The sequence below is a fragment of the Aspergillus novofumigatus genome, assembly GCF_002847465.1.
Source record: "Aspergillus novofumigatus IBT 16806 chromosome Unknown P174scaffold_3, whole genome shotgun sequence".
NCBI lineage: Eukaryota > Fungi > Ascomycota > Eurotiomycetes > Eurotiales > Aspergillaceae > Aspergillus > Aspergillus novofumigatus.
This window is the reverse complement of record NW_020194276.1, coordinates 1909410-1936539: the sequence shown is the minus strand read 5'-3', so window position 1 is coordinate 1936539 and position 27130 is coordinate 1909410. Positions and strand designations below refer to the sequence as shown.

Genomic DNA, 27130 nt, shown 5'->3' with positions numbered 1-27130 from the left:
CCCACTCTCTCATCGCAATTTCATCCTTAGCCGTTTACTCAACGCCGAATTTTATACGAACTACTGTCGCGACCAGCAATATTTTTGGTTGCCATCATCAGATCCACTGGTTCCAAGGAAACGCCACGTGCAGGACGATACTCACGCGACTCCTCACGCTAGAACTCGGCGCGACAGAAGCCTCCAAAGGCCCACACCCAGCTTGCTGCTACAATTGGGTCCGCACGCGTTCTTCGGTAAATAAAGCAGGGACAGTCTTTTGGAGGATCGAGTAATACCCGTGTGGGCCAGGCAACAGTGCCACTGTCCAGTCTTTTCCCCTGCGTATTACTTTAGCCCCTCGGATGCCGTAGAAAGCCAGCTGTTGGGTGGCCTGCACAACTTGTCATTGGAATAACACCTATCCTACCACGTGCTGTAGATATTCAGAGATCCTTTGCCATATCACATGCCCATCATGACTGGTAAGCCTATAGTACTTCTTTTGTGAGCGTGGCGTCACCTCAACTGAAGTTGTGGGGACTGATTGCGACCCCCGAACCGTGACTGAATAGCTCGCTAACTGCTGAGATCAGAAGAACCGCGACGCTCTGGACGCTCTACGAAAGGCCAACACAAAAACCTGGATATGGTTACCGAGACACCTGCGAAGAAATCGAAAGCGAAAGCTCAATCGAAGGATAAACTTGAAAAGCCCCGAAACCCTCCGTCGAGCCGACGCCTGCCGTCAGTGAAGAAGAAGAAATCATTCGATGTATTTGCGGAGAATATGAAGAGGAGGAAGACATTGAACGAGATATGATCTGCTGTGACCAGTGCTCTGCCTGGCAACACAATGACTGCATGGGCCTCACATTTGCGAAAGGCGAGGAGCCCGACGAATACTTCTGTGAACTATGCCGACCTGAGAATCATAAAGTTCTCTTGGACAAGATTGCGCGTGGTGAGAAGCCTTGGGAGGAAGCAGCCGAGAAGAGACGCCAGCAGGCAGAAGAAAAGAAGGCCTCACGTCGCAAGAAAGGCAGGAAAGGGGGTAGAAAGGGCCGGCCAAGCGAGCCCAAACCGGATACAGGCACCCCAGCCCGCAATAAAGCGGCTTCTGCCACGCCCGCTCAGACTCCTGTTCCACTGGCCCCTCCGCCCGTTGTGACCCCCGTCCCGGAGAAGAACGGTGACATTCCAGATGCCCGCCCAGCGAGCACTCAGAAGAGGAAATTCGAGGTACATCAAGAGGCTGCGACCTCCGATACGGTAAGATTTGACTATTACTGTTTGGAAGTAGTGACAGCTGCTAATGTCTACCAGCAGGGACCAAAACCCAAGCAAATAAAGATGGCCTCACCAGCTGATTCAGTGACTCCTCTCAACGACAAGCCTGCTCCGGCGAAGGAAGATTCGAATGCTCCTCCATCGCGCCAAAGCTCCGTTTCTGAAAAAACTGCGACGCAGGAACCGGGGACTTTGGACGAAACTTCAAACCCAGCAAGAAGAAGTGCTGCCAGTGCTCTAGTCAAGTTATTTGTAGATCAAATTTCTGATGCACAGAAGCAAGGGTCTTTCAAATTACCTGAGGGAAGATCGGCGAAAGAGATAGCGCAGCAGCTCGGTTTTTCAATCGAGAAGGCTATGTATCAGAATATTTGCGGAGGATCTGGAGAACCCACTGAACCATATAAATTACAACTGCGGACGATCTTGTTCAACGTAAAGAAGAATCCTTCTCTACGGGATCGCCTGCTCGTAGGTAGTTTGCTTCCAGATGCGCTCTCTAAGATGAGCAGTCAGGATATGGCAAGTGAGGAGCTTCAGCAGAAGGATGCCGAAATCAAGCGCGAGGCGGAGAGGCAGCACATCATCGTGGAGGAGCAAGGTCCGCGAATAAGGCGAACCCATAAAGGCGAAGAGCTCATTGAAGATGAGAATCAAACCGTCGCCAGCGAGCCAGTGTTTTCGGTAGCGCCGACCCGCCGAAGCGTGGCTGATGTTGACGCAAGCCCTTCAGATCAAAGTCCAGCGAGTCCCCAGGCTCATCAGCAGCCGGATGACAGTGCGCCAAGGACTGCCAAACCGCTACCTATCGACACCAAAGTGACGGACACCAAGGCCCGAGATGGGCCTAGGGTGCATTCTCCTGGCGCCGCTGATCATGACCAAGTCTTTCCAGAGGTCTCAACTCACATACGTGAGATGTTGCCGACTGGCAAGGCCCAGGCTGATGCAGAGATTGACAAGTTGTTGAAAGACGTCGAACCTGAATCGCCTCCCTATTCCCCGAAAGACTTTAACGACGAGGGGATTATCTGGCGTGGGAAGGTTGTCATGAACCCGGTGGCTGATTTCTCATCTTCAGCGAAGCATGTTGGAGGAGCTGAGCTAAGTGACAGGATACCGTGGAGTCAGCTTGCGCCGTCGACCTTGGTGGTCGATGGGCGAATCGACATTCAGCTGGCGAGCAATTATCTCTGTGGTTTGCGTTTCAGTTCCTCGACGGACGTTTCAGTCATCTCCATCAGTCGCCCAGAATCCCCAAAGATCAAAAAGGGTTCGACAAGCTCTTCAATTATTTCCAAGACCGGAAGCGATACGGTGTTGTCGGAAAACATCCGTTGCCAGCCGTCAAGGATACCTACGTTATTCCCATCGAAGCTGGATCAACGAAGAAGCCCGAATTTATTGAGCTTTTGGAAAACAATACACTTGAAGGCCCTACTCCAGAGCGAGTACTGTTGGTGGTCTTCGCAGTCAAAACCGGCGAATCGAATCCTCCTTCAGTACAGCCCTCGTCACACCATCCAAGTCAGGAGCCTGCGTCTTTTGCAAGCCCTGTCACCGTCGCAGCCACACCCCAGCAACAGCAGTTTCTGACACCTGGACCGAGGCAGATGTCGCAGACGTCTCCCACTCCGCCATCCGCTATCTCGGGCATAATTCCGACCCTCAATTCCTATGCTTCCCAGCCTCAACAATCCCTGCAATCGCAGCAGCCGCAGTCGCAGCTGGGGCCAACTCAACCGGCTTCTCAGCCCCAGGGGTATCAACCTCCAGAGCCACATAGTCAGGTGCCTGTCACCGGTATGACCGCCGCAGTGCAGGTGCTTGGTGCTCAGGCAAATGCTCCTGCAATTCAGCAACTCCTCCAGCAGGCTCCCAATGCTGATGTCTCCCAACTGGGTGTTGTCCATGACATTATCTTACGACAGCCAGAGGCCGCCTCAAATTACGAGATGTTAATGCAGGCGCTATATCAAGCTACCACGAATGGGCATGGTCCACAGCAAAACGCCAGCTAGATCCAGGCCATTATATAACAGATGTTGGTCTTTCATTTTAATGTCTTTGTGTGAATATGCTCCTCTTTTTGGCGGGTTGACGGTAAAAGTTACTGGATGGTAAAGAATATCCTTAGGTTGCGGTCGGGTTTGCCTTGGTTCTCTTGTGGATGGATTATGCAATTTGATATCCTCGGATCTCTTTTGTTTTACATGGAGTTTATTGCAGTTTTGTGTTTCAGCTCCAGTCCAAACAATCTTTAATCTTCTTTCGGTGTTATCAATTTCAGTTTTGTTCCAGACCTGCTCAGACGCAGTGGATAAAGACCAGAGGTAGTCTTCAAGTAGTATTTATGTCAATATAAACCAGTTACTACATTCACACTGATATTATTTAATTCTACTTCCGCAAAACATATCTTTGCTATGCTGGCCAGATTAATATAAAGATAGAATGATGGCTATGCTACGCTGCGATCATTATTTATTGACATGTAAACAAGCCTATCACGTCCACATATTGCAACTCATCAAATCCTAGGTATGAAGAAAAGAAAATCAACGCCTGCGCTATGCAAATTCCGGCCAGAATACTTGGAAAGAAACCACGATCAGTAGGCATCTCAATCACCACCGTCCGCCTCGTTTCCTGTATCCGCCACCACCACCATAACGTGGGCCTCGTCCACCACCTGAGCGGCCACCCCAACCGCCTTCGTCATCATCATGGTGACGGACAGGAGGTGGGCGCCCCTTGAGCTCTTCGCTGAGCTTTTTGTAGGTCTTGCGCATGTCTGAATAACCCATGTGCATTTTGCCGAAGAAGTGGTCGGCAAGCCGGCGATCGTTATCAAGACGGCTCAGATAGGCACCGCAGACGTCGCAGACTTGCAGCTTCTGATGACCTGATGGACCGGAGGTATCTTGGAGATTCTTGAGTTCGCGCTCGCAAGTCTCTTTTTGGTGTTTAGCGGTGCGAATCTTGTGTAGTTCGTTGAGTGCTTGGGCCACGGCACCAGTTTCACCGAGAACGGAAACTTCAAGGAGACCGGTGTTGATGGTGTTTGTAAGGTCGGAGATTTGTTTCAGCTGTCTGAGAGTCAGTGAATGTTTTCATGATAGCTCGGTGGAAGTGTTTCGTCCTTACCAAGTTGTTTGTCTGTCTGATCTCATCGGGAGTCTTCTCTAATCGTCGCTGGGCGGAGTCAATTCTGCGATCACAGTCGTCGATATATTTCTGCATATCGCGCATGTAATCGAACTCGAAGCCCCATTTCGCCTTCTCGGCCGCTGAGGCGGTCTCGTACTCCGTCTTCAATCCTTCACTATGTACCTTGGGACAAGGGCCCAGGTCTTGCTTGGTGTTGGTGAAGAGGTCATGCGGGCAAGTTCCGACCAGGTACGAGCGACAGACCTTAGGGTCCGTAATCTGAAGCTGCGCACTGCGAGAGCCGCCACCGGTACCTATGAGCTGGTCCGCTGTGAGAAGATTTCCGTCAGCTTGTTTCAGAGATAATTTGAAATTTGTAGATTGTCTAATAATTTACCTCCCATAAGCTGCTCAAGCAGCTTTCTTTGTTCGGCTGCCATGATGATGGAAAGCTGGCGACAGCTTATTGAGCGCGAAAGAAAGGAATATCTGCTTAACTGGCGATGGTATCGATTGTGATGCTGAACGAAGATCCAGGATTATCTGAGGCGTGGCGCTAAACGCGGCTGCGCTTATGTGAGCATCTACTCCGTACTCCGTAGAAATAGAATAGAAGAAATCCTAGGTGAGCAAGGATTAATTGATAAAAGGACCTAATTATTGGAAAGCTGTTATCTAATGTTCATGATATTATTTATAAAATTATCCTCAGAAAACAATATTATGCAACACAACTCAATCGTGTGTAGTTTGCTCACCTTGTCATATAGATCCAGAGACTAAACTCAATCGGTTCAAAGGGCCAGCTCTCAGGGACATCTCCAACATCTTTGATGTACCACAACCCCACTCGATGATTTTTCTGAGAATTTTAGGAAAGGTCAAGACCCTACCGCAATAGAATCTCGAGGCTTTTAGACTGCAAGAATGACGTGATGGTTGTCCGCTCCTTTCTCCCCCTACTGTCCCTCCTGATCGCGTTGGCGACCTTCACCTCCGCCGCATCGGACTACCATGAAGCTCTCGTCCTCCAGCCGCTTCCTCAATCCTCCCTGCTAGCGTCGTTTAACTTCAGAGGCAACACTTCGCAAGAGGCCTTTGATCAACGGCATTTTCGCTACTTCCCCCGTGCTCTAGGCCAAATCCTACAACACACCCACACCAAGGAGCTACATATTCGGTTCACAACAGGGAGATGGGATGCTGAAAGCTGGGGTACACGTCCCTGGAACGGGACGAAGGAGGGAAATACAGGTGTAGAGCTATGGGCATGGATTGATGCGCCGGACAGCGAAAGGTGGGTCTAGAGGCTGTGGACCAGACACAAGGCCTCGCGATGTTACGGAGCTGACTTTCGTCCAGCGCATTTGCACGATGGATATCCTTGACCCAGTCACTGTCTGGTCTGTTCTGCGCATCGCTGAATTTTATTGATTCGACTCGAACGACTCGACCGGTTGTATCATTTGAGCCTATCGGGGATCATTCCCCCTCCAGTGACCTGCATCTGCTGCATGGAACGCTTCCTGGAGAAGTTGTCTGCACGGAGAACTTGACACCCTTTCTGAAATTACTTCCTTGCAAGGGCAAGGCTGGTGTTTCTAGTCTTCTTGATGGGCACAAGTTATTTGATGCATCCTGGCAGAGCATGTCTGTTGACGTGCGTCCCGTCTGCCCTCATGGCGGGGAGTGTCTCATGCAAATCGACCAAACAGTAGACATTGTGTTAGATATTGAGCGCTCAAAACGGCCTCGAGGTGAGTTATCAAAGTGCTTTTCTCTTTTTGACGTACAGTAGTTTCTGACGCTGCTAGACAACCCAATTCCACGTCCTGTTCCTAATGATCAGCTGAACTGCGACAATTCAAAGCCTTATCATTCAGACGATACCTGTTATCCTCTGGAAAGAGGCTCGGGCAAAGGCTGGAGCTTGAACGAGATCTTTGGTCGTACTTTAAGTGGCGTCTGTTCCCTTGACGAAGGTCAACGTCCTGGTGAAGAAGCAATCTGTTTGCGGGTGCCGCATGAGCAAGGGGTATATACCACGTCTGGAGTGGAAGAGACGAAAAGGCCCGACGGATACACCCGTTGTTTTACCTTGCAACCATCCGGCACATTTGACTTGGTGATCCCCGAGCAATCTCACACGAGCTTGGCCCGTCGGGATGAACCAGTTTTGAGTGCGGAACGCACGATTGTTGGCCATGGCCAAGAACGAGGCGGCATGCGTATTATTTTTGACAATCCGTCGGATGCTCATCCGGTCGACTTCATCTATTTTGAGACTCTTCCCTGGTTCTTGCGGCCCTATGTACACACTTTACGCGCGACCATCACAGGGCGCGACGGAACCACTAGATCGGTTCCCGTCTCGCACATTGTGAAAGAGACATTTTACAGACCGGCCATCGATAGAGAAAGAGGCACACAGTTGGAACTTGCACTCTCTGTGCCTGCTGCTTCCATCGTCACTCTCACCTATGACTTTGAGAAGGCAATCCTGCGCTACACCGAGTATCCGCCGGACGCCAACCGTGGCTTCAACGTCGCTCCTGCGGTGATCAAGCTATCTAGTGCGAACGGCAACATTATTGCTCACGATACTCCGATTTACATGCGCACCACCAGCCTTCTCCTCCCACTACCGACTCCCGACTTCAGCATGCCGTACAACGTGATCATTTTGACCAGTACCGTGATTGCTCTTGCATTCGGAAGCATCTTCAATCTCCTGGTCCGCCGTTTTGTCGCAGCTGATCAGGCTGCTGCACTTACCGCGCAAACCCTGAAAGGCAGGCTGCTAGGGAAGATTGTAGCCCTACGCGATCGCATCGGCGGAAAGAGGTCGAAGGTAGAATAGTGTACAATATAGCATGCTTAGATTTTAGTACCCTCGTTGGTCCTTTCACAATCATGCAAATAATGTTTATTCATGAGAAAAACAAAAGCACGTAATACAAGCGAAGAACTCCCTCAACTCCCAACTCGAATCCAGCATACCACTATCGACCTTGGCCATGCAACCTAAAAACCAAACGTCAGTCCCAACACATCTTTCCTCAGAACAAGGCAGGTGAACTCCTGGTAAAACTCACATATCCATCACCCCCTTCGTCTTTGACCACCCAGGCAGCGTCTCAGGACATCCAGGCCGATGCTCCATGAAACTATGATCCTCAGTATCGCACGATGTACCTTTAGCAGTCATTTCGGACGCCCCCTGAGCCCGCTGCTCAAAGTTCGAGCTCGCAGCACCCTTCTGCGAACTCAGACCTAGGAACTTGCCCATCGATGACTTAGGGTTGGTAGCCTACACCGCAAATCATCAGTTCAGTGCTCCCGCGCTTGCTAGGTACGCCTCGAATCAACTTACGGCCTGATGGCCCGGTCCCTCTGTGCCTGTGCCCCCCTTGAAGAAACCCTTGTCGCCCCATCCCGTTCCGCCGCCTGCGTTGTTGGCGGGTGTGGGTTTGGAGCTGGCACCGCCCTGGGTAGAGGTTCTCTCGTGGTTGACGGCGTTGTCGGCTGTTCTGTCTCCCATTGTGATGGTTATTGTGATTTTGATTGCTGTGCTTCTATCCTTACGCTGAAGTCAGTATGGTGTATTGTTGATACAATGTGGAATGATATATATTGTTTCGATGGTCCGTTGTACAGTCAATGGCGAATCAATGCCGAACGTACCTGGAATTTCGGTATTTCAACAATGTTGAATAATGCAAATAATATCTTGACTACAACGTCTTTATATAAGGGGTCAACTTGTATACCTCATCGACCATCTGCTTGTCCATCGGGTCCTGTTCTAGTTGCAGAGTAACTATGATTTCATAGTGAGCGCATCCCGCCTTGGTCATTGGCTGGTACCCGCCACCTTAGCTGAATCATCACATACTCCATAAAGTTACGACTAGCCGGCACATTAACTTGGAAGAGTCAGGATGTTGATAGTGAGATCTTGACTATGAGATAGTACGTGTCAGTCCGTGTGCATGGATAGCATGGATTGCTGATTTTGTAACATCTAGCGCGTATGTACATACAAGTCTCATTCCGATTCAGTGGTATAGGACAATCATTACTCGAGTCAAAAGAGAAGAAACATCAGAAAACCTCTCCGGAGGTCCATCCATCCTAGAGACATAAGAAACAGCTAAAAAGGGAAACGTACATGCGTGGGCAGAAATTCATGGGAGGCATTAGCAGAGTAGATTAATCCCGCTGCGACTCGACTTGCTCTGCCCACGTGGCACCAGACACTGGAGACAGAGAGCTCTCCAGCTTGTCTGCAAGATCGGAGACGGTCTTGTCCGTTGGTTTATCACCGCCAGGAAGGGCTGGGAACTCTTGTTCATTATTCGGAACCGGAGCGGCTGGGGAGGCTGCTGGAGCAGCTCCATCTGACGCCCCGTCGAAAGGCGCAACGCGAGAAGCTCCTCGTCCGCGCCCACCTCTTCCACCACGTCCTCGACCGCGTTGGTTGTGGTGATGGCGCCCCTCTAGGTTCTCCTCCTCCGCGTGGGCCTCATCAAAATCTCGGCGGACGTAACCTGAGACTCCTCCGTGCATGCCTCGCCGGAATTGACCCCCACCACCACGGGGATTGTAGTCTTCTTCGCGCTTGGTAGCATCCCACTCCCTTCCGCCCAAAGCCTCGAGTTTTCTCAAGCGATTGCGCTCGCGTTCGGAATCCATTGCCCGTCGATTCTGGCGTTCCTGGCGGCGCTTCTCTTCTGCAACCTTTTCGCGTTCGAGAAATGACGCCTGATCGGCCTCAGCGCGGGCATATGCAGCAGCTTTTTTAGCGGCGTTCTCCTTGGCGGCAGCGATGCGTCGGGTAAGCTCTTCCTCCGTGAGCTTGGGCTGGTGAGGTTATTAGTAGACGTCTCTCTTCAGGCCACACAGGCTCGTGCCATACCTTCTTCACTCCGCCGGTTGCGCTCCTATCGCCACGAACAGCTGGAACGCGTTGAGCTTCGGTTTCATTCGCCGCAGCGGCGGGCTTAGCATCCGACTTGGTTTCATCCTCTTTTGTAGATTGCTCTGATCCTTCTGCCGGCGTCTCACGGGCTGCATCCTCCACTTTGTTGTCCTCCCGTTCGGCAGTACTGTTAGTAGACCTGCCCCTCGGCCCTCCCTCTGCACGCCCGCGACTTGAATGATGTGACCCGCGTCCTCCGCGCCCTTTTCCTCTCACTCGCCCTCCTCGTCTATCCGCTCCACGTGAGCGCGGCGGGGTATCTATCCGTGGTGGTTCCTGGCTCTCGGTGTCTGCAACTTTCTCCTCCGGCGTCTGGACCTCAGCTTGTACCTGTTCGTCTACGGAGACTGGGATGATTTCGTCATCGAACAAATCATCACCGCCTCGAGTTTGCGCGAACTCGTCTATGACAGGCGCGTCGGCGACGGGATCGGCCATTTTTCTGAAATTTGCTGGTAAAACCCCGAACCTTGCGAAATTCTCGACGTAAAGCTGACGCGGTCACGCACTTCTTCGCGATGGATCAATTCGACCAAGGCGCTTGAGCAATTGCGGGGTTGGGGTAGCTTTGCAAAATCAAGGATGACCCTAGCAAGCGGAATGTACTCCTAGGACCACCTTCGAAGCGTCGGAACTATGGTTGCTAGAAAGTCTGTGGGTCAGCCGGAAGTATATATGCGACAAGTGTTGTATCAATTCCACGGCCGAAAGTGCTTCATCATCAAGCGCCTTTTGTAATTATCTCTCTTGACCGCGACTACCTCAAGGACTAAGTTGCCAAGGCGGTCTGGTTTGTATGTGGAGTTGTGTCTTTGCGGAGATCAAGGGAGATATTTCCAATCGCGTAGTTCGCATGTTCAGGAGAAAGGTCTCACCTACTATTTCCTATTTTTGGCCAGACGCACAGAATATCGCAGAGTCCAAGACGGAGTGTGTAAGTGCAGGAGGCATTGCTCCATTTGTCGATCGAGTCCTAAGCCATAGATACATTTCTGCCCCTCACTACCGCCACCTTCTGCCGCTTCAAATGACATTATATTATAGATTGTGCCCCGAGCTCTGAGACAATCTACGCTGCAATCTGAAATTTGCTTATGATAGGGACTCCTTCAGTCTAAGACCTCTTATGGTATGTGGTCTTATCCTCTGTGAGCTTAATTATCTACGCTCAACATATATGTCACACTGACAAACAAGGTCATCAGCACGATTCCCTTGAAAAGAAGTTATGGCAAGGACCCTGTGTTGGCTGACATGGTTGGAAATGGTTACTCCTATTTCCTTGGTGGCTTAACATCAGATGACAGGCGACCAAATAGGGATATAGGATATTGGACACTAGAGACATCTGCTTTCAATTGTTCAACTTATTTGCATTCTATCAAGCAGGACGGACAAGTTTAATACAACACCAGACAGCGTCAACTAAACACATTCCCATGCGTTCTCGTCGGAATAATTTCCTGGTCCCTTGTATACATTTCTGCGAGGATATTTGCAGTGCTTGCGGGTATATTCGACAGACGAACCGACCCCGTTCGAGAACTTGGCACCACGGATGAATTCCGGAGCAATCCCCTTCTCAACCCACTGGACCATTGCCATAAGGACATTGGTCTCTGGCTCAGCACCGTTGTATGTCCTCAGCCCGTTGCCAATGCCGTAGGCGCCGTCTCCGCCGCTGCAGTGTGCCATTCCGCTAACGGGGAAGAAGCGGTAGAAGTCATCCAGCTCTTCAGGGCCCAAGCCCATTGTCTCTGCGACGCGCGCATAATACAGCTTCGAGTTATCCGAGCTGATCAGTTGGTCCTGCATACCGTGGTAGGTCAGGACCTTTCCACCCGCCTTCTGGAAGGAGGAGATATCCGCGTCCCAAGTCTGGATGTTGTAGGGGTTCTGCGCCAGAGCAACCGCGGCATCCTCGACCGTCCACTTGGTGGCGTCCCAATTGGGGTTGTTGTAGACGACATAGCGGTACCAGTCGGTGCTGTAGCGGAAGGGCTGACCGTTGTACATGATCGACGAAGCGAACAGTTCGGAGCCGGGTTGCATGCGAGGGTACAGCAGAGTTCCGTTCACGCCATAAAATGGGGAGAGAACATTGCGAACAGTCTTCGCTTGGGCACCGGTGATACAATTGGTCGTGCTAGAGAAACCTGGCTTGCAAATGATTGTCTCGAGAATAGGATGGCAGAGATCGGTATCCTCGATGATCCCATCCTTTGCCCCGTCGATTCCATCGCACTGCCGCACGATCTCATCATGAACGACCTTCCACGAAGCCGGCGAGAGGTATGTGTCTGATGTATTCGATCCGGTGATCGAGTAGAAGTGGATACTCCACGAGATCAGGTTGACGAAGTTGAAGGCTGGAGCACCTGCCACAACACCGTCGAAGTCATTGGGGTATTTCTGGATCGACTTGAAGCCTTGTCTGCCACCAGTGGAGCATCCCAGATAGTAGGACTTGTCAAAGCCTTCGCTATAAAACATCTTGGTGAGCTGTTTACCGACTACGACACCGGTATGAATTGAACGATATGCGAAGTCTTCGATGACTTCAGGATGCTGGTAGAAGGGCTTGCCAGACGTTCCGTTGTGGCCGTTGTTGGCGCCGACTGTTGCGAAGCCTAAGCCGGCAGTATAGGCTAGATCATAGTATTGGATGCCTATAATAATATCAGCCACAACGGAACTCTATCTTTACAACGGATTAGAAGAAGCCATACAGCCGGAAAGGCCTCCATTGCCAGTGCTCAGAAAGCGGCCAGTGTAATTCCGCGGAAACCATGCTTCCAGGGTGATCTGGCTGCTTTTCGATGTATCAACAGCCATAGCAACCCGGCACATATCCGCTGACACAATCTGAGAGGATGCACCGCAGGTGACATCATTGTCGGGCAGTGTGAGGTTCGTCCCTCCAGGGACATATTCAGCGAAGTTCACGTGGACATTAGGCAGCTTGATCCTGTGTCCAAAACTAGCACATTTAGCCTGGAAAGCATCCTGCTTTGCCAGAGCTGCCAAGGCCAATGTGAGAAGAGGCAGTAGAGAGAGCTTGGTCATGTTGACTGAGTCAGCTCACCAGGGGTCTGGCTATATGGAATTGCTCTCAGCAGAAAATCCCAGGGTTGCTTCGAGTTTCGTAGAAAAACAGCGTCTTTTTGTACTACACTTCCCGGGAATCTACCCTCATCAGAATAGTAACCCCGTGGGGTAATTCACAGATAGGATCATCTCCACCAGGTTGCAGGACCAACCCCTGTGCAAGTCCCGAAGTTGTGCCGATGAAAGCAGGACTAGACAACGAGTATTTCCCGATCATCAATGCCGTTCCAAAGCATGCAGGAAGATCGGGCAGGATCTGGGGCATCGGGTTATGCGGCGATTCAGCAGCAAGTGGGACTCTCCCACATGAAGACGGGAAATCCGGTCTGTCGATTCGTGCCTTCGACCAGGTGTGGATCTCCGGATATTTCCCTCATGCGCCAAGTCTGGGGATCTCCAAATCCTTCCCAATACATGTGGAGTAACTGGCGAAAGCCAACATCGCTCGGCAAGTGCCGATGCCGATAAATACAGCTCAGGACAGGGCTGTCGCGGCTTGGTACCTGACGTATTGTAGATACATGACCTTGGTAGACGTCCAGTTTGGGGCTGTTGAGAGCAGTCATGGGAAGTAGGAATTTTCGGTTCACACCCACATCCTTAGAAGGTGACTATAAGGAGCCCTCGGGCTCTCTGCTGATGAACCTACGCATTCTGTGTTCAGTGTTCAGAAATCTTAAGTGTCCTCACATGTCGTTTGTTGCGGGATACAGCACGGATACGCGCTATTTCTGATCGTTACCAGCCTAGGGTTACGGGCAGATTGCCGCGGTACATACGGAGTATTCTTCCTCGTTTTATCTCTGCAAGAGAAAGTGGAGCATTGACTCTTCCCGAGTCCTTCGTGTCTAGACTGAGAAAGGACAGGCTTGTTGCCCTTGTGATCTACATCCAGTATTTGAATGTGAAAATCGTCGAGTGATCTGACTGGCTCTGATGTTTTACTTTGCAAGTAGCAGCTTCAGGGGGCTGATTAAGTCTAAAAATTTGGCAAATTAGGATAGCCAGTACGTCCAGCGTTCAGACCTATATTTGGTGATTCTCGAGGATTCAATGTGGCTTCTACTGGAATCTTGTCACTCTTCATCCTTCGGTCACCTAACTATCACTTAACTATCAACGCCCATTCCCTCCACCCTCAAAGTAATCTGGTATAACGACGGAAATAATAAGCCCATGAAACTCCCCATTCGCTCAAGCCCGTTCCTAGTAAAATCGAAACGACGACATAGATATGTGGACTAAATAATGCAAGTAGCGAAGAATACGAAAGGTTGTTGAAGACGAGAGCTAAAATAGAACGCCGTGGTAGAATCTCGTCATCGTAAGGTGAACTGGAAATATGTTATTCAAGCACGATCAGACCCAAGCTACGGGAAGTACACTCACCGGCACCGATCAAAAGGGCTGGCAGAGCCAATTTTGGATTGTACGCGCCTATAAAGCTGAGAAGAATACCACACACTGTCCATGCAGAGTATGGTCCGATAACATTCCCTAAGATTGGGGAATCTCGATATCTGGTCGTCGTTTCGTCGATCATTGCTTGTAGGTTCGCAGCAGTCGCAGTTGCCTTATCAAGAAGCGCTTGCGAAATTTGGAAGTTGGTTTCCATATGTTGCTGTAATCTATATTGCGCTTCAAGCGCATCGAACTGTTGCAGCTGAGCTGTACGTATAGCTTCAGCCTTCAATTGCGAATTTTCAAGAGATGCCTCGAAATTTCGCAGTTGCTTCAATAATTAGCTCAGTCAAGAAACCAGTTGAAGGGCAAGCCACTAACCTCGGACAAGCTCAGCTCCTGTTGTAGAATGAGTCCTAGCCTCTCTGAGAGCCATGACTGGTGTTGTAAGCCTTGTCAGATCGTCACATTCGGCAAAGGTTTACTTACTAGCGAAGCGTCAAACGTTTCGACATTCTGAAAGAGACTGGCCACATCGCCGTGCACAAGTGACTCGAGCCTAGACTGAATTGAGAGCGCAAGCTCATTCTGTTTTTCAACATTCTGCTCGTGAGCATGCACACTCTGTGCTTCTCTGGTCAGAGCTTCATCATAAACAGCATGCAGCATTTGTCGCAGGTAGTTGACTTCATTGGTAGCATTTCGAATGTCCTAGACAATGTCAGTCGTATTGGTACAAGATTGCTAGACGCGTACCTTCTCGAGGGTTGCTGCATCATTATGTACCCTTGCAAGGGCTGAGGTCGCAGTTGTAACTACAGAATCGACGGCAAACTCGATACCTTCCTTTAAGTTGCCCAGAAGAGCTCTGAAGCCAGTCTCAGTTGCTTCCAGGTCTTGTGTCAGCTTCGCCTGCAAAGCTGCTGTCGCCTCCATGAAGGCTTGACGCTGGGAAGTCTCTGCAGAGGCCATCTGAAGTGCCTCTTTGAGCCCATGGCTAAGCTTGATTGAGCTTTCGACTATTGAGCGATGAAGCTCAAGAAGCTCCTCCTTCTCCGTCTCAAGTCGCGTTGCTTGACATATTACCATGGCATTCTGTCTACTATTACTATACGATGTCCACCACTGTGGTCGAGATTCCAGTGACCGTAAGCATGATTCTAGAATCTCAGTCGGCATAGAGTCGGCTGTGGTGGTCGTGGATTTATGATTGGAGGAAAACCCAAAGAATCCTTTCTTCCGCGGGGCCTCAAGAGTAACTGGAAGACATGGAGGAGGAATTGATGCTCCCGCTCCGTCGAGTTCACATACTGCAAGTCGTGCCGCGTACAGAGAGCGAACATGTTCCAATGCAAGATATGTACTTGGTTCTGTATGATCAGTCGTTCCCCCTATCGATTGACAAGATGCGACGAGCCTTGAAGCTGCAATCCGGTTGCAGGAAGGCGACGACTTCATAGATTCAAGTAGCTGCACCGCTTCGGTAAAGATAGCATCATGCTGTTGCGTCTTCGACTGTAGGAAGGATACCAGATCAATTTCTGCAGATGCGTCATGAGCAGGTACCGACGTCCCTAACTTCATTATCAATGATGCATTGATAATTCCTTGTCTGAGAACATACCGGTCAGCAGCTTCCCTGCTAGGGCAGGACTCAATATCAGCAGGAGAAAGAGCAGCATGTTGGCAAGCAAGAACGTAGGCGGATGAGTCCTTGTCATCTGGCTGGAGAATGGAGTGTCACTCCGTGAGTAGAATAGAGTCGATGGAGACCCTCGGTGGCAATGATATTGAGATTAGAGACTAGAAAGATAAGAGCAATGGACGGTGTGACTTCTACTCCAGAGCAGATAGCAGAATAGAAAGATGAATATGTCAAGGCTCCCGAAAGACTGAAGCTGGAATGAAGTAGTATGAGATGAAGTTGAAGGAAACAACAGCGAAATGAGCAAAGCGACAGAGACAGACATCACACTAACGAACGCAAATACAAAGAATACCTTACAAGAATCAATCAAGCCATGTCGCCAGCGAACTCTGACAATATGCAGAAAATCATAGACAACATACACGGACCTTGTAATATGTTGATCTCGATCTATGAAGAGGGTGATATAGTCACGTGAGATTGTACTAACCCAATTTGGAGCATATGCCTTCGGACAAAATCAGTCGAGATCCGGACTTTCAACCGCTATCTGGAACAATCAAACACAATTATCGTCGCCATGTCGAATATTCTACCCCAGAGCTGCTTGAGGCGGCTTGCGCGGAATCCTCTCCGGCAGACCACTTTACCTATCTTCCTGGCACCTGCATACTCCCACCTGCTCCGGACACAATGTTTTTCGACCACTTCCCCGACACAATCGCGAGTAGGCGGCGCTCCGATCTCGATACCACCAGAGGTCTCCTTGAAGTTTGTCGACCTGCCTCAGACTCAAGTACGAGGCCGGTCAAAGGAGATCCCTAAGACTGCAATTGAGGTCAAGGGTCCTCTCGGTAAGCGACGGTGTTTCATCCTTGAGTGTCTCGGAAGCGGAATCTAACATACGGTTTCGGTCATAGGTGAATTGACCTTGAACATCCCTCCATTTGTTGAGGTCGCACACGATGAAGCACTCCGGAAAGCCAGTTTGACTGTTCAGGATCCCTCCATTGCCCATCAACGTGCCATGTGGGGTATGTAAACGACTCTTGAGTGTTCATGCGACGGCCCATGTCTGACTTGTGCGGCTTCTAGGAACTATGCGGGCCCATCTGCAGAACTACGTACTTGGAGTATCAGAAGGACATATTTGCATTTTGAGTCTGGTCGGTGTCGGTTACAGAGCGAGCATCGAGTCTACAGCGACTACAGTGGAACCCGAATACCCTGGCCAACAGTTCGTCTCTCTCAAGGTTGGATATTCTCATCCCATTGAGCTTGGTGTTCCCAAGGGAGTCAAGGCCAGCACACCGCAGCCTACTCGTATTCTGCTTGAGGGAGTCGACAAAAGTGTTGTGACACAATTCGCGGCGGAGATCAGAGAATGGCGGAAGCCAGAGCCTTACAAGGGCAAGGGTATTTTTGTGAATGGAGAAACAATCAGACTGAAGGCCAAGAAGATTCGGTGAACTGGGGTGGTTTGTATTTTACTTTGGCATTTTCTTGGAACAGGGTCTGGGCTATTTCTGTACATGTATATCCAAGCAGAGTCTCTCCTGTTTTCCCAATTGGTATCTATTCCATGTACTTTTAGGCGCATCGAGCGTGCAGGATCTAACAAAGATTTAGAACGGGTTTAGTGGTTTGATTCAGTTGTTGTTAGCGTTCGCGTCATCTTTTATAGCTTCAGGACCGTCTTGACGGCACTAATGACCTGGTCCTGGATGGCCTTAGGAGCGGCGACGACTCCCTTGTTGGCAGCCAAAGTCCGGCCCTTGCTGAAATCCAACTGTCGGCCATAGATATCGGTCACTTGTCCACCGGCCTCGCGTACAATGAGATCACCAGCCGCGTGATCCCAGATCTTCTCTTGGTAGTCCTTTCTGACAGGTAACCGTAGGTAGATATCACCTGCGCCTCTAGCAATTGAGCAGTACTTGGCCTGCGAGTCGAGTCGAACGCTGGGGGAGGTGATACCGAGGAGCTGAGCGACGGCAGCGTTGTCGCCTTGAGCGGAGTGGGCAGCCTCCACTCCTTCACAGAAAACGGCTTGTTTGATATCGGGCACCGGACGCATGGAGATTGGCTTACTCTCGGCAAGAGCACCATTCGACAGGGGTCGGCTAATAGCTCCCTGGCCCTTGATGGCCGAGAACAGTACTCCCATGCCGGCACCATCAGTCTGGTCAACGCCGATACTGGCGGTCATGGCAGCCGAATCGTCCACGGGCAAGTTGGGGCAACCAATAGCACCGACCTTCACGTCTCCGTCCTCAATCAAACCGAGACAGACAGCATACTGGCCGCCACGGAGAAATCCCTTTGTGCCATCGATGGGGTCCAGAGCCCAGATACGACCCTTGGGACCGCCTGCACTCTTGCCTTGGTCGATGATGTCCAGCATCGCATCTTCACTTGGCAAGAGACCACCCAGGAGCTCATTGCTCTCGTTATCTTCCAATTTGATGTCCTTGACCAGTCTCCAGATCTCTGCGCTCAACGCCTTGTCCTCCCGAAGAGAGCTAGCCTCTTCTTCGGCGACGATCTCATCGTTGGGGAAGTTCTTGCGGAGGGCCTGGATGATCAGAGCTTGAGCGCCGAAGTCGCCGATGGTGACGGGCGATTTGTCGTCTTTCGAAACCGTGCCCTTGGCCTTCTCGTGGAAAACCTTCTGTGTCAGAAGTGTTGCTCGCTGAACAGCCAGTTCGGCAATGTAGCGCTCTTGTTGGTAGGACATGTTGGCAGTGTGGGTATAATAGGGTGAAGAAGACGAGGCGGGGAGGGAGGTAAATATGCGCGGGCGGGTTTTAAAGACGATACTGACTCCGAGCAGAAGAGTGGAGCAGAGGATTAGACGGGAGAAGATTGAGAAGGACGGCTGGCGAACTGAGGAGCGATCAGCCGCATTTATAGACCGAGGACCCATTGGGAAGGTGTAGAAGGCATACGTAAGATGCTGCTCAGCAGCAATTGTTAGTAATTTGGTAATATTCTCAATTCCAGATCGCCCTCAGTCATCAATCCCCTGCAGTGATAGTCATCATCCATGATAGAATTATTTACTCCTGACTGTTTCTATCAGCGTAATCGGACGTACATCAAGGAAGCCCCAGGCATCCAGGCATCCCATTCCCACCTCTCTTCCCCGCCCTAAACTCCTTTGGGGGTGCGGAGGGGGCAATCACGAGATTGGCCCATAATCGGAGGAAGGAGGAGTAGGGGTACCGCTATCAAGACAGTTGGACAACTGCGATGTCTACTTAATAGTAGATAGTCATATATGCCACCCTTTCAAAACTCTATTGCATCCTTCATCAGTGGCGCGAAAGGCTAGCATAGCGGGGGTTGCGCGCGAACCAGCCTCGTTTTCCTTTGAAGTCGACCGTGCTTGTGTGTTGGGCTTTTAGCACTGCTGCCAGGGCGCACGACGGCCTCGGTCGAACTAACAGGCCTAACACGTCACCGTCTGGCTATTGCTGTGCCTAACTTCATAAATTTCGTGCCGAGACTCTGGATTTAGGAGCTATACAAGACGTTGCAGGAATCGAGGTCTAATTCCTGACTATACATCTCTGGGTCTCACGAGGGCCGAGCTTGTCAAGGGGAGTTGCACTGACTTCGCCTTGGGAAATCATTGCGCTTTGACTGCTTTGATACTTGTTTACCCAATAAGACCTTGTGACAACGCCATGTTCCACTCAGCAGTAAGTGCGCTTCTGTCATTGATTAGAGCTTTCGCAGATAGCTTGATCTTTCAGACTCAAGTCATCAGAATCTGTCCGGCGGATTTGCAAATCAAGTTCTTTGTAATTGAGCATATGAAAAGCGTGCAGAACTAACGGTACTTCGGGCAGAAACCATACTCGGCTGTGACCGTTCAGATTGAGGTGCTCACCGGTGAGCAATACGAGATTGAAGACTCGAGTGGAATTGTCGATCTCATCGAAGCGATTCGCATTCAGAGCAGCGGACCGACTGAAGCAAGTCGTGCGTTGCGTAAGAAACTGTCGGTCCAGCTATCTATCCCTTCATCTCAGTCCTACTTGTCTAATGTTTCTCCAGTAAATATGGCAATCTGCATCGCCAGCTGAGAGCTCTTACTATTCTTGACTTCTTGATACAGAATGCTGGAGATCGATTTCTCAGAGAGTTCGCAGATGAACCACTCTTGGAGCGTCTACGAATCGCAGCCACCGATCCAGTATCTGATCCCTTGGTCAAACAGAAGTGCAAGCAACTCTTCGGGCAATGGGCAGTATCCTACAAGGACACGCCGGGGATGGGAGGGGTGACAGCGCTTTACCGGCAGCTTCCAAAGCGCAAACAACCCGCTACTCAGGCCAAGGCGAAAGTTCTCCGGGATACTGGTAATTCGACAAATAATGAGCCACAACTGGGCCATACAGTCTCTATTTCGGTAGGAAACGGCCCAAGCACTGTCTTGAGCAGTCCCAAGCACAAACATACATCGAGCAAATCTTCTTTCAAGAGAGACAAGAAAGAAAAGGAGAAGAAAATACATAATAGGTCATTCAGTTTGGAGAGGGAGAAGCCGGAGATGCTACAGACCCTCGCCTCTTCCTCGGTCGCCAGCACCAACCTTCTGAATGCGCTGAAGCGTGTAAACCGGGAAACTCACCGGGTGAGCGAGGATGCAGAGTGTCTCAACCGGTTTGAGACCTGCAAGCTCCTTAGGCGGCAAATTCTCCGGTACATTCAGCATGTCGAGAGCGAGGAATATCTGGGAAGTCTTATCCACGCCAATGAGGAGTTGGTTACTGCACTTATGGCGTTCGAAGTCCTGGATAAGAGTATAGATTATGACAGCGACAGTGACCAGGATGTACTTGAAAGTGGCTGGACTCCTGATCGAGACGGTCTCAATGAATCGTTTGCCGGACTGGTCGTCAACCCTCCCAAACCTCCTCGGCCTCCTCGCCCTTTGAGCATATCCGCACCGTCATCCTCCCAGCAAAAGTACATTAGTGCCAGTGAGTCGGAGACGGATGAGGATGACGACGACGAGAACAATCCATTTGGCGACAGAAACGCTATCCGCACTCCTGGTCTTGAGAAGACTGAGCCTACATGGTATGTATTTTTCCTGGTACGCATAGTTCCTGCTAATCCCTGTATAGGAGAGAAGTTTGAATCCGTGTTCTCTATTTCACTTGTAACGCCATGGCCCCGCTATACTTCTTATGTCTCTTATGATTATCCATGTTCACTATTTCGACGGTAATGAGGGGAATGAAAATGAAGGGGAGGACGACTAGGATTCACGGCTTAGAAAATCGCTCAGGCGGATTATACCCGAGTTACTTATATCAGCAGCGCTCTTAACAATTGTATGGGCTTGAAGGAATGAATTTCTAGAAATGAGGTGGTCTTTGCAAGTCTGCTCTTATGTAAACTCTCTCGGGGCGTTGGCAGAGCGCAAATGGAATATTCCTTCTATCATCGATTCTCAGTATCGAGCAGTTGACTGGCAGGATGTAGTCGCAAGAATGATATCTCATTTGCTCAAAACTAACCCCAAATCAAAGCTCATGTAGTTCATTTGGTCTTCGCATCTTACGGTACGCGAAAGATCGCACGCCTCCACACTATCTGTTTAGGCACCACTTCGACGTTAGCATCGGGATCCCAATCGGGGGTAAATGACTGCTGGTGAACATTCGAGCAACCATTTCTGCCATGACTCAAATCATCAGTTATAAAAAGGCACAGCGACTCCCGACAACGAAACATCGTACATCTGACTCCTAAGTCTGATAAGCAATCACACCAACTACCACAACGTATCCGAAGAGAAGCATAATGACGCCCCTAGTCACCGAAATCGCGCTCCTGCGACTAAAATCTAATCCTCCCTCCGCATCATTCAAAGCACTCCTCCTCGAAGGCATCAAAGCGCAAGCCAAATTCTCCTCGTACCCGGTTTATCCCTTCTCCCAAGTCGAGGATCCCTCGCTCATCTACCTCGTCGGAGGATGGGACTCGGCGCAACAACACTACGAGGATTGGATTCCCTCGGCTACAAATCAGGGGATCATGGAACAGCTCTCGAGTGAGATGGAGCTGGTGTGGATGTTCCATGTGGATGGTGATGCGGCGCGACTGGGGGAGTTACTGGGCGAAGCACCTGTTGTTGCTGTGGGGCGGTATTTCATGAGCGCTGAGAAGAAAGAGAGGTTTAGCCGGGTTTTCGAGGGGGTGCAGCGTCATCTGGAGGAGGTTACGAAGGCGTTGCCTATCTTCAAGGGGTGGAGGGTTGAGAAGGAGGAGGGAAAGGAAGAGTTTGTGCTGTTTAGTGGGTGGACGGAAATGCAGCAGCATCTCGACTTTGCCCAGTTAGACGGATTCCATGAGTTCTCGAAGATAAAGGAGTATACGGACTCCTCGGAGGTCAAGCATATTGTTCGATGGGAGTGTGAGTGAGTGTGAACATCCGTTGACATCATTAGTTCATTTCTCATGAGGTTATGTATGTATGTATGCAGAACGCCGTAATCCACAGCAAAAACCAGTTGGGTATATTTCTCGAATGATTGAGTCATGAATATAGAAGCAGCAGAATCAGACGGACGATGAATGAATAGAGAGAATTCAGAGCACTTTTGTTTTCATCCATTCGCTTGTTCCAACGCCCAGGTTGAGCCCGTTGCGAGCCCACCACCGGCGGACGCGTCCCTCCGCGCCAGAGACAGGGTCCGCATCCTCGAGGGCTTCTTCAATGTCGCATGTTTTGAACTCGACTCGCAGACCACTGCGGCGCCACCATTCTAGAACGTTGTCATGTCCGTTCTTGGTCGGCCCAACCAACAGCTGACTGTCGAAGATCATCTTGGGTCCCTTCAGCCGGTACCAGAAGTCGAGAACATGGACGTGGCCATGAGTGCTGGCAATGCGTGCAACGGACTCTGCGTGACTATACGGAATGCCCGAAGCATCCCACCAAGCTAACGACTCCACTCGACCAGACTGTGCAGCGAGTAGAACGGATTTCCCTACTTTAAGCGGGATAGGATTCGATGGTGGAGCATTTGCAGAGGCATTCTTCCACCATTCAAGCACCGCTACCCGACCCTCGGCACTGGCTGACTCAAGTGCTCTCTCCGTATACCGTAATTCGAGTCCTGATGTTCGCCACCATTCCAACACCTCGACGAAGCCGGCACGAGAGGCTCCATCCATCGCGTCGGCACTGTAATCCTTATTCGGCAACGCAGGTGTCTCCTGCCACCATGTCAAGACCTTCGGGTTCCCGTATATTGCCGACGCGCGGTACGGCAGTTTTGTTAGGCGAGATGTAGTCCATAGCATATCAAGATGGTTCTCTGTCAGATATGACAGTATGTCTGTTCGCGAGAACTTGAAGATGAGGTGACAGGCCAGGTCTGACAGCGGTTTCCATCGTGGTAGGCTGTCTATGCGCTTTTTGATAGCAGCAAAGGACCCTCTTAGAATCGTGTATTCCAGAGATGCCGGGGTAGACATCTTGAGCAGGTGAGATTGCCATTCCTTAGGTACAGGAAGGTTCGTAGGAATGCCGACTGCTTTGGCAATTTCCCAATCTTGCAGCTGTTCTTCGAATATGTTGAGCCATAACTCGAGAGGTAGTGATCGCGCGCCCTTCCGAAGATGCTGTGCGGCTGAGATGGCGCTCGCGGACTGTTTGGTCACTGTCGGGACTGCCTGTAGTGTGCTGTCGAGCGCCTGTCCAGAAATTGTCGAGGACTCAGTGAAAGACAGCCCTAGGGTCCGTTCCATAGCATCGTGTAAGTCTCCTAGACCATCCCAGGGTAATTGAACAAGTTCCTCGGGACCATTCGACCGCCAGAGGGCAGGCTTGACAACGTCGATCCAAGGCCAATATCGATCGACTTCTGCCAGCTGTCTACTGCTAAGAGGATGTTCCCACTCCGAAACAGTCATTCCCGGTACAAGGATGACAGGTTTTGTTGAGATCCAGCCACGAAGAAGCGCCAGCGTCAACGTGTTGGTGAGGCCAAATAGCATCGACCCCAACGTTCCAGCATCGATAGGGGCAACAAGGAGCATATCAGCCCACTCACTGAGCTCTGCTGCCTTGGCTTTAAGCCACCTTCGTGCACCGGTCTTCTTCTCAAATGTTTGACTATCCACAGTGTCCATGTAGTGAGGAATCTTGTTTGCGCCTGCTAATAGGGCCGAAGGCTCGTCCGTGATCAGCCGTAGTTCGACATCGGGGTTCTGGAGAAGGGAGGGTAGTATGTTATCGACAAAGGCGCTTTCCGTCGACAGCAATATGCGCCTTCGGCGGCGTTTCGATGAAATAGCGACATCTTCCACGACTCCGTTCGAACAGGTGTTGGTAAATGCAGATTGCCGAGTTGATATCTCCTCAGTCTCCCCATCAATCTCCATCTCAGTCGTCAGAAGGCTTTTCGAGGCAGCACCCGCTAAAACACCCGAATTTGTAGGACTACCCGGCCGTAAACCCACTGCCATGCCAGGACTATGGTCAAATGGGCCAGAGAAAGGCGATGATAATCGATTTTTGTGGTCCGGAGAGCAATCGATAAGTCCGAGAAACCGGACGACAAAGAAGGCTTCAAAGAGGCAATTCAATGAGCCGAGTTTCCTCCGTATACCTCTACGCCAACGAAGAAGAGAGGAGGGAGAATCTGCTAGTAAAAGCAGCAAGGAAGCCAAAAGGTAGCAAGGAAGAGTCGACACCAGAAGCCCAATGAAAATGGGTTACTTCAATTGCAGCCCAAAGAGCTCTCCTTCAACAAACGACGATATTGAACCCATGTAAAAGACGGTGGCAACGCCCAATGGCTGCTCTTTAATGCAGCTTGACACCAAGGGCTCGAACGTTTCAAGAGGTGAGTGAGCTCATAGACTAAATTGTTGTATGAGCGGGTGGACCAAGAAAGCGGTCAAGAACAACGCAAGAAAGTGGATCGAAAGTTAACTTGACGGTTCCCAGGATAGAGCTCTCGGTTCCAGGCCAATTTGGTATTGAAAACTTGTTATGGGTCACCCTGTCCCCCGTTTCGCTGGCTCGGTGTCGCCACGTCTTTGCGCACTATCAGTGATGCTCTGTCTGTGACGCCACCCCCTACCACAACCGGTCGAAAGTCAGTTGCTCAAGGGCTTTGGAGAAATCACTCGAAATACTCGGAGCGCGATGGGCTAAGGAAAGAGAAAGATTCTCTGATGCAACACGGAAATCTCAGGGCAGGGATTCTGATCAAAGGCAAACAATCGTAAGACATTTCGCAGGCTCATGGATCCCGCCTTTTTGTACCTATACGTACTACTGTACGGCTATCGGCGGGGGAGAGATCATGTGGAATCCCAGGGCTCTGATTGGATGATATAAATCACCACATACTGATTACGGTGTGCCAGTAGCAGAACTAGCTGCATTAAAAGACAATAGGCAGCTTATCTAGCGCCTACCTAAATATATATACCCGCCTATTTATAACATGAATAGCATGACTATTCACCGTCCCTTCGGGCCAGATTGTTGTGCAACTTGTGCTCCCGCATGGCCATGCTGACCAAGGCCCCCAAGACGCTGAGTCCAAGTAATGTCAGGAAAACCGCCCGCAAGGAATCCATATAAGCGTCTAGAACTCCTGCCTTCCAATCCTTGGGAACCTTATTGATCTCGTCCAAACTGTCCCTGATGCGTGAGATAATCTCTCGGGCATGCTCGCGATCACCGAAGCGCGACCACAGCCCCGACTTCAAGATATTTTGGAAAACTGCAGATGCAATGGTGATACCGATGGTGCTGCCTGTGCTGCGGAATGCATAGGATGCGGATGTAATGACAGCATGATGTTCGTGGTCGACAGCAGAAATAAGTGCCACAAGGGTGACGGTGAGCATACTGCCGTAAGCCGTGCCTAGGCAGAAGAAGTAGACAAAAGGGATCCAAGCAGGCGTTGCCAGATTCAGAGTGCAGATCATGGCACCTGCAGCGACGAGAAGAATCATGGAAAGATTGCTAAATATCTTGTACCGTCCGGTAGCACGCATGAGAAACCCCGAAGCAAGAGAGCCAAGGGATGTCCCAAGCGCCTGGGGTATCAGCCTGACGCCAGCGGCAGTGGCCGATAGTCCCTCAACCTGAAAGTACAAGGGGAGGTAGAAGAGGAGTCCGAAGATCGCCATGGTACTGAACCAGTTGGTAAGACAGGCCGAGGATACGGTCCGGTCGAGAAGCAGACGCACAGGGATGACTGGTTCGGACGCAATGTTTGCCTCGATATGAATGAAGATGAAGAGAAACACGGCGGAAAGCGGCAATGTCGTGAGGATCAACGGATGAGTCCATGGCACCTGATTACCCCCAGTATTAAGTCCAAGTAGCAATAACACAAGTGTAATGACCAGGGTGATAGCTCCCAAGAAGTCGACCCGCTTCAACTTGGCCGTGTCCGCTTCCTTGACGGGTATCTTCACCGTCACGGCAACAAGGATGCCTGATACGACAACAAAGGGCACCTGAATCAAGAAAGCCCATCTCCATCCCAGAGTGTCGTTGATCCATCCTCCGAAGACACCGCCGAGTCCACTTCCCGCTCCATAACAGATGTTACCAATGCCTTGCCAGACACCTCGTTTGCGAAGAGGAACTAGATCCGATGTGACAAATGTCGAGATAGCCGTCAGACCACCGCCTCCTATTCCTGCCACAACACGGCCTAATACAATGGTACCTTCGCTCTTGGCCAAACCACATATCAAGTTCCCTGCAGCGAAGAACACGTTCGAAAAAATTAGACCAGCGCGTCGCGAATAGATGTCGGTCAAGCGGCCGCTCAGCGGTTGAAATACAGCATTGGAGATCAGGTACGATGTGGCTAGCCAAGAAAGTAGAGAGAAGGAATTGAACGATGACGAAATGGGCGCAGTGAGAGTTGCAACGATTGTTGTATCTGTAGCAGTTAGTGATGGACTCAAAACACTACCTGGTCACTGAGCCAGGCGAGGGTGCAGGTACCTAGTGCAGCCAGGAATACACCCAACCATATACATCCAAGAATTAGAATTAGTTCCTTGAACTGGGGCTCCTGTCCTGGGTCGACTGCGCTGTCATCATGTTCATGGGTGTTAGTGCCTGGGGGTTGAGCCTGTTCCCTCAGGAGCGGTGTCTGCTCCGAGACCGTGGAGTTGTCGTAGCGCATTTCTTTGTCTGAAGTTGAGCCCAATGCCAACGACTTGATCTGGATCTGAGCACGCTTGGGCCAGTAACAGTTATCTACACCCTTGGTTGAGAAAAGCACACTATGGCCATGGAGGTACTGATAAGCTTGTGGGGACTACGGGGTTACCTCTTGTCTACTCCGTAATCAAGTCATCAAACCCCCATTGGACCAAATCATTCAGTTAACCCGCCTTCTCTGATATAAGCGGATTGTATCTAAAGAAAATTGATTTAAAAAAGATGTTTAACTAAATCTGTTTAATGTTTTGATAATGATAGCTTGTGTCCAAGGTAGGCCCTTCCTCAGATCATTTCGCCAAACTTTATTTAGACTCCCACTGTCCCACACACTTTGGAAACC

At 50.5% G+C, this 27130-nt stretch overlaps 13 protein-coding genes across 13 annotated transcripts; 5 read left to right on the top strand and 8 right to left on the bottom strand.

Moving 5' to 3' along the window:
- The first annotated feature begins 6 nt into the window (after nt 1-6).
- P174DRAFT_440045 (putative PHD finger domain protein) lies at nt 7-3639 on the top strand. Its single transcript, XM_024826957.1, has 5 exons — nt 7-464; nt 576-708; nt 732-1251; nt 1306-2512; nt 2533-3639. The coding sequence occupies exons 1-5, from the start codon at nt 458-460 to the stop codon at nt 3288-3290; spliced, it is 2625 nt and encodes an 874-aa protein (XP_024684068.1). The 5' UTR covers nt 7-457; the 3' UTR covers nt 3291-3639.
- Nucleotides 3640-3688: 49 nt separating this feature from the next.
- On the bottom strand, nt 3689-4923 carry P174DRAFT_404222 (LUC7 domain-containing protein). Its single transcript, XM_024824024.1, has 3 exons — nt 4817-4923; nt 4417-4748; nt 3689-4358 (listed from the first exon to the last, which is right to left on the bottom strand). The coding sequence occupies exons 1-3, from the start codon at nt 4857-4859 to the stop codon at nt 3897-3899; spliced, it is 837 nt and encodes a 278-aa protein (XP_024684067.1). The 5' UTR covers nt 4860-4923; the 3' UTR covers nt 3689-3896.
- A 297-nt stretch (nt 4924-5220) lies between these two features.
- On the top strand, nt 5221-7381 carry gpi16 (GPI-anchor transamidase subunit GPI16). Its single transcript, XM_024824023.1, has 3 exons — nt 5221-5716; nt 5782-6176; nt 6234-7381. The coding sequence occupies exons 1-3, from the start codon at nt 5355-5357 to the stop codon at nt 7277-7279; spliced, it is 1803 nt and encodes a 600-aa protein (XP_024684066.1). The 5' UTR covers nt 5221-5354; the 3' UTR covers nt 7280-7381.
- On the bottom strand, nt 7367-7961 carry P174DRAFT_440042 (uncharacterized protein; the record flags this gene model as incomplete). The annotated part of the gene is made up of 3 exons (XM_024826956.1): nt 7367-7443; nt 7515-7729; nt 7793-7961. Coding segments are annotated over 3 exons (406 nt in total), but the record flags the coding sequence as incomplete, so codon positions are not given.
- A 456-nt stretch (nt 7962-8417) lies between these two features.
- P174DRAFT_386918 (uncharacterized protein) lies at nt 8418-10316 on the bottom strand. The gene is made up of 2 exons (XM_024823334.1): nt 9338-10316; nt 8418-9282 (listed from the first exon to the last, which is right to left on the bottom strand). Exons 1-2 carry the CDS (start codon nt 9836-9838, stop codon nt 8632-8634), a joined length of 1152 nt encoding a protein of 383 aa, XP_024684064.1. The 5' UTR covers nt 9839-10316; the 3' UTR covers nt 8418-8631.
- Nucleotides 10317-10734: 418 nt separating this feature from the next.
- Nucleotides 10735-12720, bottom strand: faeB-2 (putative feruloyl esterase). The gene is made up of 2 exons (XM_024826955.1): nt 12130-12720; nt 10735-12069 (listed from the first exon to the last, which is right to left on the bottom strand). The coding sequence occupies exons 1-2, from the start codon at nt 12464-12466 to the stop codon at nt 10826-10828; spliced, it is 1581 nt and encodes a 526-aa protein (XP_024684063.1). The 5' UTR covers nt 12467-12720; the 3' UTR covers nt 10735-10825.
- An 875-nt stretch (nt 12721-13595) lies between these two features.
- P174DRAFT_404209 (putative nuclear membrane fusion protein Kar5) lies at nt 13596-15965 on the bottom strand. Its single transcript, XM_024824022.1, has 6 exons — nt 15534-15965; nt 14666-15483; nt 14399-14620; nt 14291-14347; nt 13898-14240; nt 13596-13842 (listed from the first exon to the last, which is right to left on the bottom strand). Exons 1-6 carry the CDS (start codon nt 15628-15630, stop codon nt 13799-13801), a joined length of 1581 nt encoding a protein of 526 aa, XP_024684062.1. The 5' UTR covers nt 15631-15965; the 3' UTR covers nt 13596-13798.
- Nucleotides 15966-16107: 142 nt separating this feature from the next.
- On the top strand, nt 16108-17194 carry P174DRAFT_440038 (mitochondrial 54S ribosomal protein uL6m). The gene is made up of 3 exons (XM_024826954.1): nt 16108-16411; nt 16478-16591; nt 16653-17194. Exons 1-3 carry the CDS (start codon nt 16138-16140, stop codon nt 17024-17026), a joined length of 762 nt encoding a protein of 253 aa, XP_024684061.1. The 5' UTR covers nt 16108-16137; the 3' UTR covers nt 17027-17194.
- Nucleotides 17040-18479, bottom strand: P174DRAFT_440036 (3'(2'),5'-bisphosphate nucleotidase). The gene has a single exon (XM_024826953.1). It carries the CDS (start codon nt 18292-18294, stop codon nt 17236-17238), a length of 1059 nt encoding a protein of 352 aa, XP_024684060.1. The 5' UTR covers nt 18295-18479; the 3' UTR covers nt 17040-17235.
- A 321-nt stretch (nt 18480-18800) lies between these two features.
- Nucleotides 18801-21061, top strand: P174DRAFT_440035 (LSB5 family protein). Its single transcript, XM_024826952.1, has 4 exons — nt 18801-19261; nt 19412-19563; nt 19620-20648; nt 20696-21061. Exons 1-4 carry the CDS (start codon nt 19247-19249, stop codon nt 20706-20708), a joined length of 1209 nt encoding a protein of 402 aa, XP_024684059.1. The 5' UTR covers nt 18801-19246; the 3' UTR covers nt 20709-21061.
- An 8-nt stretch (nt 21062-21069) lies between these two features.
- On the top strand, nt 21070-22082 carry P174DRAFT_133177 (uncharacterized protein). Its single transcript, XM_024821113.1, has one exon. It carries the CDS (start codon nt 21378-21380, stop codon nt 21996-21998), a length of 621 nt encoding a protein of 206 aa, XP_024684058.1. The 5' UTR covers nt 21070-21377; the 3' UTR covers nt 21999-22082.
- An 84-nt stretch (nt 22083-22166) lies between these two features.
- On the bottom strand, nt 22167-24050 carry P174DRAFT_367500 (uncharacterized protein; the record flags this gene model as incomplete). The annotated part of the gene is made up of 1 exon (XM_024822177.1): nt 22167-24050. The coding sequence occupies one exon, from the start codon at nt 24048-24050 to the stop codon at nt 22167-22169; it is 1884 nt and encodes a 627-aa protein (XP_024684057.1).
- Nucleotides 24051-24952: 902 nt separating this feature from the next.
- On the bottom strand, nt 24953-26848 carry P174DRAFT_404193 (MDR family MFS transporter). The gene is made up of 2 exons (XM_024824021.1): nt 26566-26848; nt 24953-26500 (listed from the first exon to the last, which is right to left on the bottom strand). Exons 1-2 carry the CDS (start codon nt 26747-26749, stop codon nt 25053-25055), a joined length of 1632 nt encoding a protein of 543 aa, XP_024684056.1. The 5' UTR covers nt 26750-26848; the 3' UTR covers nt 24953-25052.
- Between the last annotated feature and the right edge of the window lie 282 nt (nt 26849-27130).